The 17,233-nt window shown below is 36.3% G+C and overlaps 1 protein-coding gene across 2 annotated transcripts; it reads left to right on the plus strand.

Annotated features, from left to right (window-relative positions):
* The first annotated feature begins 452 nt into the window (after positions 1 to 452).
* Positions 453 to 16,669, plus strand: mybl1 (v-myb avian myeloblastosis viral oncogene homolog-like 1). Of its 2 annotated transcripts, XM_082184424.1 has the most exons (16): positions 453 to 862; positions 3,577 to 3,676; positions 3,876 to 3,947; positions 4,614 to 4,706; positions 6,398 to 6,618; positions 6,723 to 6,909; positions 7,554 to 7,631; positions 8,014 to 8,112; positions 8,742 to 8,966; positions 9,475 to 9,822; positions 9,915 to 10,054; positions 10,146 to 10,260; positions 11,045 to 11,155; positions 11,267 to 11,380; positions 11,498 to 11,677; positions 14,514 to 16,669. In XM_082184424.1, the coding sequence occupies exons 1-16, from the start codon at positions 840 to 842 to the stop codon at positions 14,637 to 14,639; spliced, it is 2,232 nt and encodes a 743-aa protein (XP_082040550.1). In that variant the 5' UTR covers positions 453 to 839; the 3' UTR covers positions 14,640 to 16,669. The 2 variants fall into 2 exon arrangements, with proteins under 2 accessions (XP_082040550.1, XP_082040551.1); XM_082184425.1 differs by lacking the exon at positions 8,014 to 8,112 and having other exon boundaries at positions 454 to 862.
* Positions 16,670 to 17,233: the final 564 nt, after the last annotated feature.

The following is a 17,233-nucleotide window of genomic DNA, read 5'->3' on the forward strand; positions in this document are numbered from 1 at the left end:
TCAATTTTTTAATCCTCCTAAGGCAAAATAAAATCCAAAAATATCCGCAAGAGGGCAGCATGGGTTTATAATAAGAAAACTCTGTGACGTATTCAATGAGATTAGTTGTATTTTGCAGTGCTATGTAACTGACATTATAATATTCAAACCCTGCCAATAAAGCGCTACAATATATCTTCAATTGGTTTATTTAAATATAAAAAGTTATCAGCAGTAAACATACTATGTAATAAGTAAAACTAAGTAACTCTTGCTGCATGCAAATAAAAAAGGGCGTCAGCGAGTGTCACAGTCCAGTTGCTGTTCAACAACAAGAGCGCGCTGCTCCGCCTACCTTTTTTCACCAATCAGCGGCGAGGCCGCGTGCGCAGATTCAAACCCGTTTCCGGAAGAAGGCTGGGCGCGAGATTCGGCGGGATGGACAAAAAATGAAACAGAATGAGTGGAAAAAAACACACGCGCTGAGAACACAGTACAGGGTGACAGTACAGAGGGGTGTGTGTTCAATGCGGGCAAGACTAACACAGAGCTATATTTATGGATTTTCTTCCTTTACCATTTTGAGATCGCACTAAGTTAAACGTTTTTTTAGAATACTTTTATTATTTAATAATAAGAATTTTGGAAGGACATTTTTCACTGTCTCATATTTATTGCATTAGGGCTCTCGGGGATGTGACTGTACGGATCTGAAGCTTTTTGCGGAAAATATACCCATGTGTGACAGTGGCATGTGTGGATAAAAGTCATCTGTGTGTTTTGATTTCAAGAAGAATTGCAACATTGGATGTTTTAAAGACATTTTCTTTTGAAAAGAACTGGATTTGAACACAGTTGACATGCCCAATATGAAGTCTCGCAGGTGAGATATAATGGATCTTACTCAGTGCCTTGTAAACTAAATCAAATATAAAAAGCGAAATCAATCTTAAATTAAATGAGAATAATAATTGTTATTTTATTGTGTACATATCGTTTGTTGATGCCCAGCTTAAAACATCGGGAGATCGTATATATCATGTATAGTATAGTATATAAGTTATATATATGGAGTTTTTAAGATATTTGTGTCACAACAGAAATCGCTATGGCAACATTGAAGCTCAAAATAACAATAATTAAGAATTTAACTGCACAATATAAACTAAAACGTTATTAAATTATGATATTTAACATGAAATGACAGGTCCCTGTGACGCATCACGTTGCACCTGCTGATCAACGAGGTTGATCATGAGTTAAATACTGACTCGTGTTTAAAAAACATATTTCTTATTGCTAGTTGTACCATAATGTTTCCTCATGCCAAATGTCATTTGTCAAACAGTTTCAAATGTTTAAGATAAGTTTATTGTGTTAGCCTGAATGCTAGCGGTTAGCCTGTCCTAGATCATTCTCTATTGAAGTGAACAGTACAGCCCGGAGTGAACTAGCATGCTAACCGGCTATTTTATAATTTCTGAAGTAATCTTAGTCCAAAAATTAAACGAAACTGGCCACAAGTAAATAAAATGTACTTTAAATTGTAAACATGTAATTTAAATTTCATTTACTTTAAATGTATTTTAAATTAATTTAACGTTACAAGTAAGAGTGGTCACAAAACAGAAATGGGGGAAGGTGCAAGTGATCCAGCTTTAGAGGATTATATGGTATTAGATGAAACAGTTGGGTACTGATGCCTTAATAGGGCATTACATAATAACTACAGATTACTAACATAACATTTATGTAGAAAAAAATCAAATTACTAAAGCAGAATATTTAATCAGTTGTATCTTACTCTTTGTAAACATTTGCATATGTTTGAAATATTTTTACACTTACATAAATCTGAAAAGTTATTATAAGTTTATAATTTGCCATGATTTAGAGGGATTTAGGAGGAATTAGTTTTGTTACAGTAACTGGAAATTAACATACAACAACTTATATTAAGTTGTTTAGCTGTAAAAAATGGATTTGTGTTTATAGAGATACACAATAAATATGAAACTATATATTAATGTGTATTAGAATAATAATAAAGGTCTAAGAATATTCATCTTGTGCGTAATGCTTTTGCACACTCATTCACATCTAGTTTGGTTTATAAAACTACGTGAGTCAGATTTTCCAAACGATGATATTTATGAAGAACGGTGACATAGCCTTCAGCTTGCTGTGCCTAAACAAACATGACCATGATGTTATTTATGGATGAATTGAAGATATTAACGTGTGTGTGTGTGTGTGTGTGTGTGTGTGTGTGTGTGTGTGTGTGTGTGTGTCCTAGTAAAACCTACATTATGTGAACAAAATGTCCCCACAAAAATGGCAATATCCGAAATCCATGTACTTGTGGGGACATTATTTGGTCCCCATGAGGAAAACAGCTTATAAATCATACTTTTTTGAAAATGTAAAAAAGCAGAAAGTTTTCTGTGATGGGTAGGTTTAAGGGGAGGGTTAGTGTAAGGGGAGAGAATGTACAGTTTGTACTGTTTAAAAATCATTATGTGAAAGTGTGTGTAGATTTCTGTGTCAGACAATAATGGAAGATATCTGAATGTAATTTCAAAAAGAAGACCAGTTGAAGGCCTTAATCTGACTGAGTGGATTTGTCATTTGTACAGATTTGGTCAGTTTGGTCTGCCTCCTGACTGAATGATGTAAGCAAATCACCTCTGAAGTAAAATGGGCTTGTTTATCACCTCACCCCTTCCTTCAGGGTGGAGATCATACTAAATCATGTTTCTTAAATGAAACACGTCTTTCATCTGGTGGCTTGTAATACAGAGAGCCAATGTTTCAATGATAAACATGCAGACTGGCAGCAAGAAGGATTTTGGACTTCCATATTTGTACCACTTTAGTCAAAGTTGGACTTCAGCCTAAACACATTTCCTCACAACTTTAGACTGCAGCAAGGCATTCTGGTTGAATGAGCTGTTGCATATTTCTTTAATGATCAGACTTCCTTCCTTGTTCTTCTAGAAAATCTTTTAGCTTGACAACAAATAAGGCTTGAGCTTTGTGTATGTTGGTAGTGACCTATAGCATTGGATAAATGGTTTTCCATTAAGTTTGTGCTCTGTTATCCCAGGGAGACTTAACTACCCAGTACATGGTGTTGATTAAAAACTCTCTACCTCACTGCATTGGTGAAATGTTACCAGGCAACAAGACTATAGGCTGAAGTCTGGACTGTCACTTTGAGTTACTTGTGTGAAAATAACTTCTTTTTCTTTTTTGAAATGTATTTTAATGGGTAGATTTTAGGATAATGGAAAAAATATTATATATTCAAATAAAAACAAACATCTTTACATTTATGTATGAATGCAAAAACCAACGCACTTGAATCATTTGAATACTTCTGGAATTCATTTTATAGCTTGCTTTGCTTGCTTGCAGACTAATTATACTCAGGCATGTCCTGTTTAACAAGCTAGCAGCATTTCTAAACTGTTTGCAATTTTGTTTTTACAGATGATTGATCAAGCTTGTCTGTTCAATGGTTTGTGTCAGAATAGATATTTTTCTTTTTAATAGTGTTTGACTGTGTGTGTTTCTGTTTGTGTTTAATGGCTGCAGTGAAGATGAGGATGATGAACGTCATTCTACAGATCCTGACAGCAAGGACTCCAAGAATTCTAAAAAGACCCTGAGCAAAATTAAATGGTCCCGGGATGAGGTACTTATTAATACATTAATTCTAATTTGCAACCAATTCCACATGTGCTATTTTAAGTTCAAATGAGATCATACTTACTCCTTGGGTTTCAATGATGAAACGGGAAGGGGTGGGAATTGCTACAGTGCTCAGTGCTTCTGTCACAGCGGGCAAGTTGTTTCTGAGATGGAAAACTTCATGATCTCTGTTTCACAAACAGGATGAGAAGCTAAAGAAGCTTGTTGAGCAGCACGGAGCCGATGCTTGGAAATTAATTGCCAATTATTTCCCAGTAAGTATCTCACTGAATCAGATGCTAAATCACGACTTTGAAAGTGTTTTTAAAATTGTGTACCTGTGGCTGGAATGTTAAAAACTGGTCTAGTTGTAAGAAGTGTAGAAGTGTCTTCTGAAATATTTTAAATTAAAATAAAATGTAAAACATTTAAAGGAACACTATGCAACTTTTTTTGTTAACAAATGCATAATAAGTGAGTATATCATGAATCCATCTTCCAAAACTTCAGTACGCATATCATGAGTTTTTATATTCAGACTATTTTAGACTGAGCGGGACGCCAACCGCTGCGGAGTGGCCCAGTACCTGTGTAACTCGTCATATACATAAACAGAGAGAAAGTAGCTCCGGCTACAATGTTCTTCTGCAAGATGCATGTAGTTTTGTTTATTAACTGCTAGAGTGCTAAAAGTCGCATAGTGTACCTTTAAAACAAATCTATTTTACACAAATTAGGCAAAAGGTGAGCCACGTATCAAGTTCTAACTTTAGACTGAAAATACTGTTGCAAATGAGAAGACTAGATAGAATTACAGCAGAACTATTGTTCAATTTATGTTGTATTATTAGTGACAGGTCTTTGTGTTAGTAAAGATGTTATTATAGGTGTATGTGTACTAGCTGCAGGTGTTGATGTGGGATTTTGTTGCACTTTGGTAGACAAGGACAGATGGTCAATGTCAGCACCGTTGGCAAAAGGTGCTCAACCCGGAGCTGGTGAAAGGACCCTGGACAAAAGAGGAGGATCAGAGGGTAAGACGAGCTGGGTGTTCTGTGTCCTCAGAGCAAGACAGAGATGGATGGATAAATGGCGATAGATGTAGGATTAGGAGGGGTGTGATGATCTCTTAGTTTTGATTCTGAGTTTTAGAAAGCAAAAGTCATTGTTCTCCTCCTCTACCACCAATAGAACTGAAAGCTTTTGTTTTTGACAACATTTCAGAAGAACTGGCGCTGTTATAAATGCGAGAGGTTTCTTTCTGCCCTGTTCATTACATAATGGTAATTTAAAACTGAAGTTGTACATACACTACCGTTCAAAGGTTTGGGGTTAGTCTGATTTTTTTAATGATTTTGAAAGTCTTATGCTCATAAAGGATGCATGTATTTGATCAAAAATACAGTAAAATCAGTAATATTGTGAAATGTTATTACAATTTAAAATAACATTTAAGTATATTTTAAAATGCAATTTATTCCTGTTATTCCAAAGCTTAATTTTCAGCATCATTACTCAGGTCTTCGGTGTCAAATGATCCTTCAGAAATCATTCTAATATGATGATTTGCTGCTCATTGTTTTTTTAGTTTTTTTTTTTATCAATGTTGAAACAGTTGTGCTGCTTAAAGGAACACTCCACCGTTTTTTGAAATAGGGCTTATTCACTTTCTTTCCTACATTTAGATAGGTGGGCAAATGCATTTTTGTCTCAGTGCATGCATTGTTTTAGTTTGACAGGGTCGGCGCTAGCTTAGCTTAGCACAATGAATGGAATCCTTTGTTGCCAGCTAGCATGTCCTGAGTAAAAGTGATATAACAAATAAAAAAAACCCACCTAATTACTTCTTGTGGCCTAGGTATTCACAACAAGTACAAATAGTGATGCAGATTAACACTAGGCGATTTCCTAGGCAGATATTGACTTATATATTAAGGACTATATTAGGGGGAAGCACAGGCGAAGCACTGCTACTTGGGCGTGATATCTCTGCGCCCAAGTAGCAGTGCTTCACCTGTGCTTCCCCTAATATAGTCCCAAGTCAATATCTGCATAGGAAATCGTCTAGTGTTAATCTGCATCACTATTTGTACTTGTTGTGAATACGCAGGCCACAAGAAGTAATTAGGTGGGTTTTTTAATTTTTTTATATCACTTTTACTCAGGACATGCTAGCTGGCAACAAAGGATTCCATTCATTATGCTAAGCTAAGCTAGCGCCGACCCTGTCAAACTAAAACAATGCATGCACTGAGACAAAAATGCATTTGCCCACCTATCTAAATGTAGGAAAGAAGGTGAATAAGCCCTATTTCAAAAAACGGTGGAGTGTTCCTTTAATGTTTTTATGGAAACTGATGAACAGCATTTATTTAGAAATAGAAATCTTTTGTCACATTATAAATGTTTACTGTCACTTTTGATCAATTTAATGCATCTTGTTGAATAAAACCATCTGCCAGACGACAGACTTTTGAAAGGTACTGAATATCATGATGTAAATGTGCAATCTATAGTTTAGAATTTAGTTTAGCTCTTGGAAATAAAAATAGAGGGGATATCAGATTGTCCAATTTTACGTCAGTCCAGCGACTAGGGTTGACTGTTTTTATTTGGCCAAGTTCATCTTTACAGATTTTGGCAAAATATTAATATGGATGGAGTTCCAAATGAAGAGGATATTTTATAACCCTAGTGCCGTACTTTGTTTCTGACCTCTCCACAGGTGATTGAGTTAGTTCACAAGTATGGGCCCAAACGGTGGTCAGTGATTGCCAAGCACTTACAGGGCCGCATTGGCAAACAGTGCCGAGAGCGCTGGCACAATCACCTCAACCCAGAAGTGAAGAAATCCTCCTGGACCCAGGAAGAAGATCGAATTATCTATGAAGCACATAAACGTCTGGGCAACCGCTGGGCTGAGATCTCAAAGCTGCTGCCTGGAAGGTAAAAAGCTCTTATTTTTACTCTAAAGCTATACAGAATATTGAAGAATACCAGTGTTCTTGTGTAGGCCAGAGAAGGACATTTACCTTACTGTATGTTTATAGGACAGACAACTCCATTAAGAATCATTGGAACTCCACCATGCGCAGGAAGGTGGAACATGAGGGTTACTTGCAGGAGGCCAGCAAGAGCTACAGAAGTGACCCTGGCCAGAAGAAACGTCCCAAATCCAGCCAAGCTGTGGAATATTCACATAGCCAGAATCAACTGATCATGAGCAGCCAATCACAGGTGATAACACTCACAAGAATACTATGTTTGCATCAGTATCATAAAGTGTGTGGCATACTTATTTTTTCACATAATAGATGTTCTAGAATTTTTATCTAAACCATGCTACCAGTGATTTTATAGATAATCATTTATATTTAGGGATGCACAATATATTGATACCATATTGGTGAGATTAGAGTTATTTTAATGTATATTGCTAGTGGTCAATATTAATTATGCTTGCTAGTTTTCCTTGGTAGTTTTTTACAATTAGATTACCTCTGCTGTCATCTAAAGCTCAATTAATGTTCATATTTGAAAACACTAATAGTTTAATAACACTGTTAAATGTAATCTTTGTTTAATTTCATGAAAATGAATATCCATTTTTATACTCTGTATTATAAAGTTGTGATGTCTTAAGTCAGTTGGTAATAAAAATGCCTGATTTTACTTTTAAGTGTTTTATTTTAAATTTATTTAGACAAAATAGTATGGAATTTTTATTTGGTATCCATTTATCTGTAATCAGCCATGACATGAAAATAATTTTTGATTGGACAGAATTGATCTGTTTATCTCTTTTTATACCTAATATAATAAATATTAGATATGAAGTATTCAGTAAACATACAAGCTTTCATATTGTTTTTGATTGGCAGCCGCCCAGATATCCATATGGTTCACCAAGCGACCAGTGTATGGAAAACATAAGTGTTGAGATCTCTAGCTTTATGATGGTAAGTCCTATGGTGCAGTTCTCACGGCATGCTTCAGTCTCCTCTGTATCTCTGAACTTTCTGCTTTCTGAAGTCTGTTTGTCTTTTCTATAAATAAATAAAATCCGACTCAAATGTTTGTTGGTAATTGTTTAATCTGCATGTGTGTGGTGTGGTGTTTTAAACTGATCCATATCTGAATTTCACCAATGCCGTTATACAAATTTGAATTGAAACGTATTGACATTAATCTAATCTAGTACATTGAATATAAACTACATCAGCATCCTGGGTGGTTTTGCTTGGTGAAATTCAGGACCTCATAAAAATCTCGTGAAATTGTCAGTAAACTTTGTCTCAGTCTCTCTTTCCGCCTCTTCCTCCTGATTCTTCTTCCTCACAGCCGTGCCATGACGACCCAGAGAAAGAGAAAAGAATTAAGGAGCTAGAGCTGTTGCTAATGTCAGCTGAGAGTGAAGTCAGAAGACGGTCGGGCCCTCGTGTAAGAAACACTTGTGTGTGCGCGTAGAATAGTTCGCTATTGGTCCCTCCATTCCCATCTTACTCCCCCATACCTTCATTTCTAGCTGTGCTTAGTAAATCTTGCCCGCCTTCACTGCCTCCCTGCCTCACACCCTCCTGTGTGGTTTTATTTACTAAAACTACAGAGAGTAACCGCTTTGATGAAGTTTTGCTTTTATTAAAAGCATGTTTTTAATATATATTTGTTTTATTACGCTTATTTATTGTTTATATTATTTTCTGCATCTTTATAAAATCTTATCTTTAAAAAATCATATTAATATAATAAATTGGCACAGTTAATTTATTATTATATATTATTATTAAATTTAATTAATTATTCACAGTTTCCCTGTCAATAGTCAGCAAACCTACTATTATCATTACCATAATATCGTTACCTTAATATCTTGAATGTTTACCAGAGATTTTAGCTTATGGTCAAAAAGTAATAAACTCCGATATTATTAATATAGGTTTATTGGCACAGATGTGTGTTTGATTTTGCAGTTTTATGCTCCCCTCCACATCACTGCAGTTTATCGTTTTCCTTTGGTCTTTTCTTATCATAAACTCCCTTACTGAATTCAATGGTTTGGTCCAATACAGAATCCAGAGAGCTACTCCAGCTGGTCAGACACCCTGCCGGATGATACTGTCACCACCACAGAGAGTGTGGATGACAGAGGGGTGGAGCTGGGCCGTTTAGAGGAGGGCCAGCCTGCTAGGATGCCTCTCTCTCCTAGCAAGTTCCTGGCTGCTGAGGCCAGTGCTGTGCTGTCCACACTAGAGACTATTCCAGAGTTTGCTGAGACCATGGAGCTCATTGACTCAGTAAGCAGAGAATTACATATATACTGTATATATATATATATATATTATGAAAATGTGTATATATATATTATGAAAATGTATTATAATATAAAGAATACAAGTGAATTTTGACAGCATTATAATGTATGAAAACTATAATTTTGTCCGAGAACAGATATGGTACTGTACCTATATCCCTAAGATATGATAGGTAAATTAATTGTTTTTGAAATTGTATTTAGTCTTGCTAGTGGCACATTATACCCTTCAATCTTAAAGAATGTTAAAGGCAGTATTTACTTTGGTTAGGTATGAAGTTATATATGTTATAGATTTCATGTATATATTTTTCACTGTATTTCTGACAAAAACTCAAAACTTTACTAATATCGGGATTGTTTACATATCATTTACTCAATATGCTTTGTAAATTTAGTTCTTTAGTTTAGTAAAATGACATCAAAGATGCAGTTTTTATTCGCCACCTAATGAAAGGTAATGGAATACTTTGTGTGTGTTGATGTTACAGGACCCTCTGGCCTGGAGTGATGTGGCCAGCTTTGATCTTTCTGAGAGAGGCTCCTCCCCAAAACACGCTAACCCCACTGAGGAGAGGTGCACAGAAAGCCTTGCCTACTCAATAAATGCTCCAACTGTCCCAGTGATGAGCAGGCAGTGTGCTGCAGTGAGCCAGGGCAAGTCTGTGGCTCTTTCCAATAGATTCATCTCTCAACCAGCTTCCATGATGAGAAAGAAGAGGAGAGAGAGAGAGGATCAGTCACCCACAGATGAAAGGAACTGCTGTTCTTTTATAGACAACAGTGGGAACTCACCAAAAAACACCCCTGTCAAAGGCTTGCCATTCTCCCCCTCTCAGGTATGGGTAAATGTATAACATTTCACAACTTTTTAAAGCACAGAAATTTGTGGATTCATTCAAACTTGAAGTTAAAACTTTTTTTCATTTAGTTTTTCAACGTGTCCGGTGGTGAGCCCTTGAGCCTCGACAATCCTGCTCTTACATCCACTCCAGTATGTGGACAGAAATGCCTCCTCAATACACCCCACCAGAGAGAAACCACACCAAAACACCAGAAGGAGAACGCAGGGTCAGGGCCTATTCTTCACATCTGCTGTTTGAGAATAATGAGCTGACAATCTCAGAATCAAGAAATAACTAACAGTATTTTGTCTTCACAGTTTTAGGACCCCGAAACTCCATAAGAATATTATAATCCACACTCCAAGAACACCCACCCCTTTCAAAAATGCCTTGGCTGCCCAGGAGAAGATGCATGGCCCTTTAAGAATGGTGGTAAGTCCTAGGGCCAGATTTATTAAAGTAGCTAATTAGAGTGAGCGCGCTATTTCACTTATTTTTCACTGTGTGTCTTTACTAAATCCTGACAGTAGTTTATTAACACCAAAAAAGGGTCTGCGTTGGCACAAGCTGTTAGTAAATCTGTAAATTGCTGTAAAAAATGCAGGGAAGATACACATAAAAAAAAAAAGCCTATATGTACTGTTGTGATATTTTTCATGACAATTAAGTGACCCCAAAATTCTCATTACTATGTGTCAGGGTGTTTTAAAGTTTTTTTGTAATGATGACTTTCATTCATTTTATTATTAGGAGATTCCTAACACTGTAATACACCTTTATTTTTGATAAAATCTGCATAAATTAAAGGCAGTTCAACAAATACTTTTTTTTAATTTTTTTTTTTTATGTCCATGTCCCCTGAGGGGCTCTGTATATTTCAGTTAGTTGACACCAAGTTAAAGTTTTTCCATCTAATATTTATATTTGATTTTATTTCAGGTTTATTAAAGTTGATGATTTTTACTATTTTTATTATTTTTCTTTAACAATAACAACCCTGATTAGAATTATGTATGAGATGCTTAATTGTCCTGAAAATGTCACAATGCAAAAAAATCTTAATGGTTCTAAAAACAGGTTTTATTTTTCTTTATTTTAAGGTTAAATATTATGACTTGACAGGGTTCATGAGATTCACCTATAAAGGCTCTTCATGTGTTTATTCTGTGCTTCAGTCGCTAATTTGTCTTTTGATATATTACATTGGTGTGTTCAGCCCCAGCCTCTGGCACTTCTTGAGGAGGACATCAGAGAGGTTCTGAAAGAGGAAACAGGGGCTGACATCTTCACACAAGTGCAGAACCAGCTTCAGTACAGATCTTACGAGGTACTGGCCACTTTCTTACATACCTGTTTTCATAGTCATGCAAATAGGTTTAGTTTAAATATTCAGAAGGTTTCATCATAATTTTTAAACTGTGTCATTTTGGGTTCACAGCAGACGGAAGCTCCTGCAAGGAAAGTGAGAAAGTCTCTGGTATTGGACAACTGGGAAAAAGACTGTTTGAATGTACAGCTGTTTCCCCAACAGCAGATTAACAACAATGCCGTGGTAAGACCATTATCCTACTCTACTAACTAATGATCATTAGCGTTTTTCTGTTTTGAGTTTACAATCATTTTGTTTTCCCTCTTCACCCACCATCTTCGCCCTTCTTTTTCCACATAGTCTCACAGTGACGGCCTGTTGAACAGATCCATGCTCATGATGCCATTGACAGAGAGAGAGGAGAACTGTTGCTCTCCTAGATCACTGAAGGATTCGCTTTCATTAGTATGTTCCCTTAGCCCACAGGGCAAGAGAGAAAACATGACCCAAAGGAGCCCACCTTACCAAACACCCACTCCGGTAATTTACTCATTTGTTCCCTGGCCATCAAGAGAAAAGGATCTGATATGACATTAATTTCCTTATATTGAGTGTGTTGCAAGTTAACACATAATTAACCCTCATTAACTCAAATCATCCTCAGAAATTTTTATAATTCAATTAAATTTTAGTTATAAACATGAGACCTTTGGACAAATCAGTTTTTTCAGTATTATTTACATACTAGTATTGTATTTACTATTTTGGATTGCCATTTATATTTAAATTTTATATGTGCTTTTGTGTTTTTTATATAGCTTTAATTTAGCACTTAAACTTTCAGGTAGTTGCCAAGAAAATATTTCTTTTTACGTTTTTAAATTAATATTTTTAATCTAATCATTTTTAATCTTAAATTTCAGTTAACAACTAAAATCATAGTTTTAATAACAATAACAACACTGTGTCAAACTCAAATACCTATGTTCTTATTCTTCGTCATTATACACAAATTTGAGACCTTTGAACCTTGTGGACAAACCAGTGTTATTTTAGTATTATTTATATACTATTGTAGTATTTATCCATATTTTGAATTAGCTTTTATTTTTAATTTAAGTTGTAGTACATTTTTATACTTTTTATATTTCTATATAGCTTAAATCTTTTTTTTATTAGAACTTCAACTTACCTATTGTATTTCAGATAATTGCCAATTACTCTTAGGGCCCTATTTTAACGATCTGAAACGCAAGTATCAAACGCGAAATGCAAGTAACTTTGTGGGCGGGTCTTGGGCGCTGTTGCTATTATACCAGCAGGATAAATGACTCTTGCGCCCGACGCAAATCTAAAATGGGTTGGTCTGAAGTAGCTTCATTATTCATAGGTGTGGTTTGGGCATAACGTGAAATAAACCAATCAGAGCGATATCTCACATTCCCTTTAAGAGCAGGCGTCCTTGTTCCATGGCGGATTGCTATTACAACGGCGGATTTGCCAGGCGCGCGCCAGGAGCGGTTCACAGCCGAGGAGACAGACGTTCTCATCAGGGCCGTAAAAGACAGAGAAGTGACATTGGGGATGGGAGAAACCCACCCAAATTCGCTTCGGTTAAACAGGCGTATGATAATTTGGGTAAATGTGTAAGCTAGATTTATGCCTATTTTTTCACATCTGCATGGACACAACAATGATTTCCCTCGTGTGTTAATGTTTTTCCTTGTAATAATGTAGCCTATGATTTGCACAAATGAAAACTGCTGCTTCTGTGTAGATTAGGCCTGTCGCGATAATTAAATAACCGTCTGATCGCGATTATTTGATCTAACCGCGATTGTTTCAGACAACCGCGATTATTGCACTCTTTTATAGGCCTACGGCACAAGGGGGAGTCATGGACCAAAATAAATAGACAAGCACTAATTACGTTTTCCAGCAATATATTCAAAGTCATCTGAAGCCATTCCATAGCTTAATGTGAGGGACAGTATTTACATTGTTAAATTAAAGTTCACAAACTCGTCTGCAGCTGTCAATCAGTCCGTTCAGCATTCAAACTCTGCAGCTGTCAATCATTCCGTTCAGCATTCAAACAGCGCGCGTCGTCCGGTTACGACAGGATACACGGTAAAACTTTCTCCAATGTGACATTGACGTTATAATGCTTGATCTGTAGATAAAGGGCTGTGGATTTGCATAAAATGACTATTTTGCTGGAGTTTTTTGCTGTTTCTAAATGACTCGCTTGCTACCGTGTGCCTACACAGCACAAGGACTATGAATTGGCATCAGACGCACAATAACTGGAGTTTAAAACTGTTAAGAAACAAATGATCAATAAACTGTTGCCCTCGACATTTCTTCGCTTTGTGCCGTGAACTTTTAAATGCGCACTTGTGCAGCGCTGCTCACTGTGACTCCATGTTGCTTTGAGCACATCATTCTGCACCCGCGATGCGCATACGCGCTTTGTTCCGCTCTGTTTTGAAGCGTATCATATTATCATGGTTTGTGCACATTTGTTTTTGTTAACATGTTTAGATTTTTTATTTTTTATTAAATTACTGTGCAGATGTTTTCAAAAATTACTTTTTGCTGCTGATTTATACACTCACTAAGTTTAATAAACTAATTGTCATAGCTATTGAATATATTTATTTAATATTTAAAGGTGTTAACTGTAATCTTAGGATTAAATTCATCACAATTATTTAATGAATGAAGCACAAAGCCCTAAAACAGACAATTAATCGGCATAATCGCCAAAGCCCTAACACAGACAATTAATCGGCATAACCGCAATTATTTTTTAGTCAATTAATCGTCAGCCAAATTTCATAATCGTGACAGGCCTAGTGTAGATGAGAGAATCAAAGTGTATGCGCGAATAACATGCGCAACGTGCCACTGACTTTAGACTCGTTTTTTCCTGGTCAGTGGCGGAATTGTTTTCTAAACCTGCAAAATAGCATCGGGAACGTTTGCGCCGGAACACGCCTCCTCTTTTCGCTGAACCGCCCTCGGGAGCGCAAGTTCATTCCCTAATTTACCGACGTGCGTCTGTGGAGGGAAAAGTGCGCGGGTGCAAAATAGAAATGATACATGCTTCGGTGTACAAAGTCAATTGCGCTGGGTGCAAGATAGGGCCTTTAATATCTAATGTCATTTGTTTTTATATAGCTTTCCTTTATTTTTATTTACTATTTCAACTTAAAATTATTTTATTTCAGATAGTTGCTAAGAAAACATTTAATTTATTTTATTTTATTTTACATTATTTCAGCTTTATTTCAGTTAACGAAAAAATAATTCAGTTTTAGTTAACAATAATAACACTGGGTCAATCTCAAATACCTATTTTCTTATCCAACAGGCCAACAGCAATTGGGAGGCAGTGGTTTTTGGGAAAACGGAGGATCAGCTGATCATGACGGAGCAGGCCAGGCGTTACTTAAACACCAACCCCACCGCCTGCATTTCCAGAGCTCTCATCCTTTAAACATCACTTCTGCACTACAGCAACCCTCCCTCTTTTCCTCTATTACACCGGCATTTAACCTCTCCGACAATCTGGTGTAGGAAACAGAAACACTCACTATGATGTTTGCTAAACACCTACTGATATAACAATGTATCGCTTAGGATTAAAAAAAACTTGTATGGAAATGTAGTCAAAATACAAATAGCCCTAGATTTGCAGTATTTAGCTAACGGCATTTTAACATAGTTATTTTTATCCATTTTTAGCCGTAAAAAGTGTGCTGATTTTAAGGCTGCTTTTCAATGAACTTTTTTAAGAAGGATTAAATCGTATAAATGACATTTTCAGATAGTTTTTAAGCTCTTTTTAGAGGATTTTAGAGACTGGTGTTAAGGATAGGGGAGCACTGGCAGTGTTGCACTACTGTGGTTGTTTGTTAGGGTGAGGAGCAGAGACAGTGTTGAGGAGTAACTGGATAGCACTTGCAACGTAATCGTTTCCGCTCCAAACGTAACAAATGTTCCACCCCGCTTATTATTATTTTTACGAGTAGGACACTCACTGAATGTATTGTATAGTGTGAATTTGCTAAGTTAACGTCTACTGGAAGGTACCTCGATCATTTTGTTTTTTGTTTTCCATAATTTTTTGCTGTAAAATGAAGGTTGTTGAAGTGAATTATACTTTGAACATCTGGAGAGGTGTAAAATCAACTTGTGTTTGCAACTGAAGTCTAAATCTAGCATCGTTGCTGCTTATGAAATTGTTCTCCTCCTAGCCAAAATTATGTTTGGTACCAATATCAATGCGCACGTCGCATTATAAATAACACGTTCCAAGAACAGATACGTAGGTGAGATTTGTTCGTTTAGAGCTGTAGGTTCTATTTATTAAATCTTTACTAATTTATTTATTTCAAAGATATAAAGAAATGCTCTAATTATATTTCTGTTCTGTTAAAGATTTGACTACCTTCCATCTCATACTTCTGATTTCAATAACACTGCCACTAATTTCTTGGCCTGTACAGTAAATTTACCATCCTTTCAAAGGTTCCGTCCTCTTTACACCAATTGGTTTTCCGTAAAAGTAGCAGCATTCAACCTCCAAAGGTGGGGAAATTGCACTTTTAAATATTGTATAAATGTTGGTTTGTCATTAGTATCTTTACGTTTTGTTGTATGTGGGTATTTTTAGTGGTGGCTGAATGTATTTAAACATATCATTAACACTGACGGGTCAGGATAACATCCGAAGGGGAAATGATGTAAACTTAGTTCCTCCCATTTTCTCGCTCTCGAAAAATGTTCATAAGGTTTTGCTCGCTGCTACTGAGAGTTACAGCAGGAATGGATACAAGCACAATTGACTGAAGGAAGTGTTGGACAATTGCTTTGCTCTCATATGAGATGAAATGTTGAATGAAATGTCATGTTTTATTATTTTATACTGAGAAGAACCCATGTAAAATAGTTCCACGTTATTTATATTGATAAGTTTGTCTGAGCAAAAAAAAGACCCCGATGTTAAAGGATTCGGCAGTATTAGCGTTACGTATTGGGGTTTTAACACGTTTTTAATAGTTTAATAAGACAGAATGATATTTTGTAAAAAGTTTACTTGTTGTTAATTGTAACCCAATAAAATGCAAAAACTCACCATCTGTATTCAAAGAAACACTACACATTGTGTCCATCACCGTATCTACGTTACGGAGAGATTCATTTATTTTGTCTCACATAACATTGTAGATAACTGCTTAATGTGTTTTTTTCTTTGTTTGTCTTCATTTTACTTTCTAAATGTTTGTCTTTGTTATTTCCTTTTTTCTTTAGACTTGAGGGAAGCAAGTATATGTAGCAAACTGACATGCATGAAAACAAGCAGCACACTTTAACTGACATACTCATTTCTCATGCAATGTAATGTATTTGACATTTTCCGTAAAAAACAATTACCTGCTTGTCTGATATTACAACAAACTTGTTGAATAGCTATGTTGTCATTTACATGCCTAAAAATAAAAAAAAATATGCTCTTCAAATGTGCCACGTTTGTATTTTTCTTTGTAGGTTGTGGGTTATTCTCTGAATTGCACCCTGAAACTGATTCAAACAGTATTTAACTTTTTGATTGACAGTTCTTCCATCCTTCCCAGAACCTAGTTTTTCATCTAATAATCACCGTCATGTTCATGTCACCCCGTAAAAGACCTCAAGAGAGTCCTGTTCTCTTCTGAAGGCTGGGTGTTTACAGCAGTAATGGAAGTTGAGGTCTCTTTGAGTTGACAGCCATCCCCTGTCACCAGACCTGGGGGTGCCGCAATCTCCACCCTTTGGGGTCCGTGGACCCACACCCTCCCTGAACAACACAGCTCTCCACAGGTCAGCTGCTCTCTCTAAAGAGGCCCACTCGGCCATGAAATAATGTCTTCTGGCTCTATTGTTCTGCATGTCTGTTGGTTTTGCAGGCCCATTCACTCAATTTCCCCTGAATAGAGGGGGGCAAGACCCCACTGACATGCCTTCTGCTGTTGACGGCCATTACAAGCCTATAACACATATGCTCTTAAATGTTTCTTTCAAATTTAGAGAACACTTTACTATTGTATT

Source organism: Leuciscus leuciscus (genome assembly GCF_965113295.1).
Source record: "Leuciscus leuciscus genome assembly, chromosome: 11".
Lineage (NCBI taxonomy): Eukaryota > Metazoa > Chordata > Actinopteri > Cypriniformes > Leuciscidae > Leuciscus > Leuciscus leuciscus.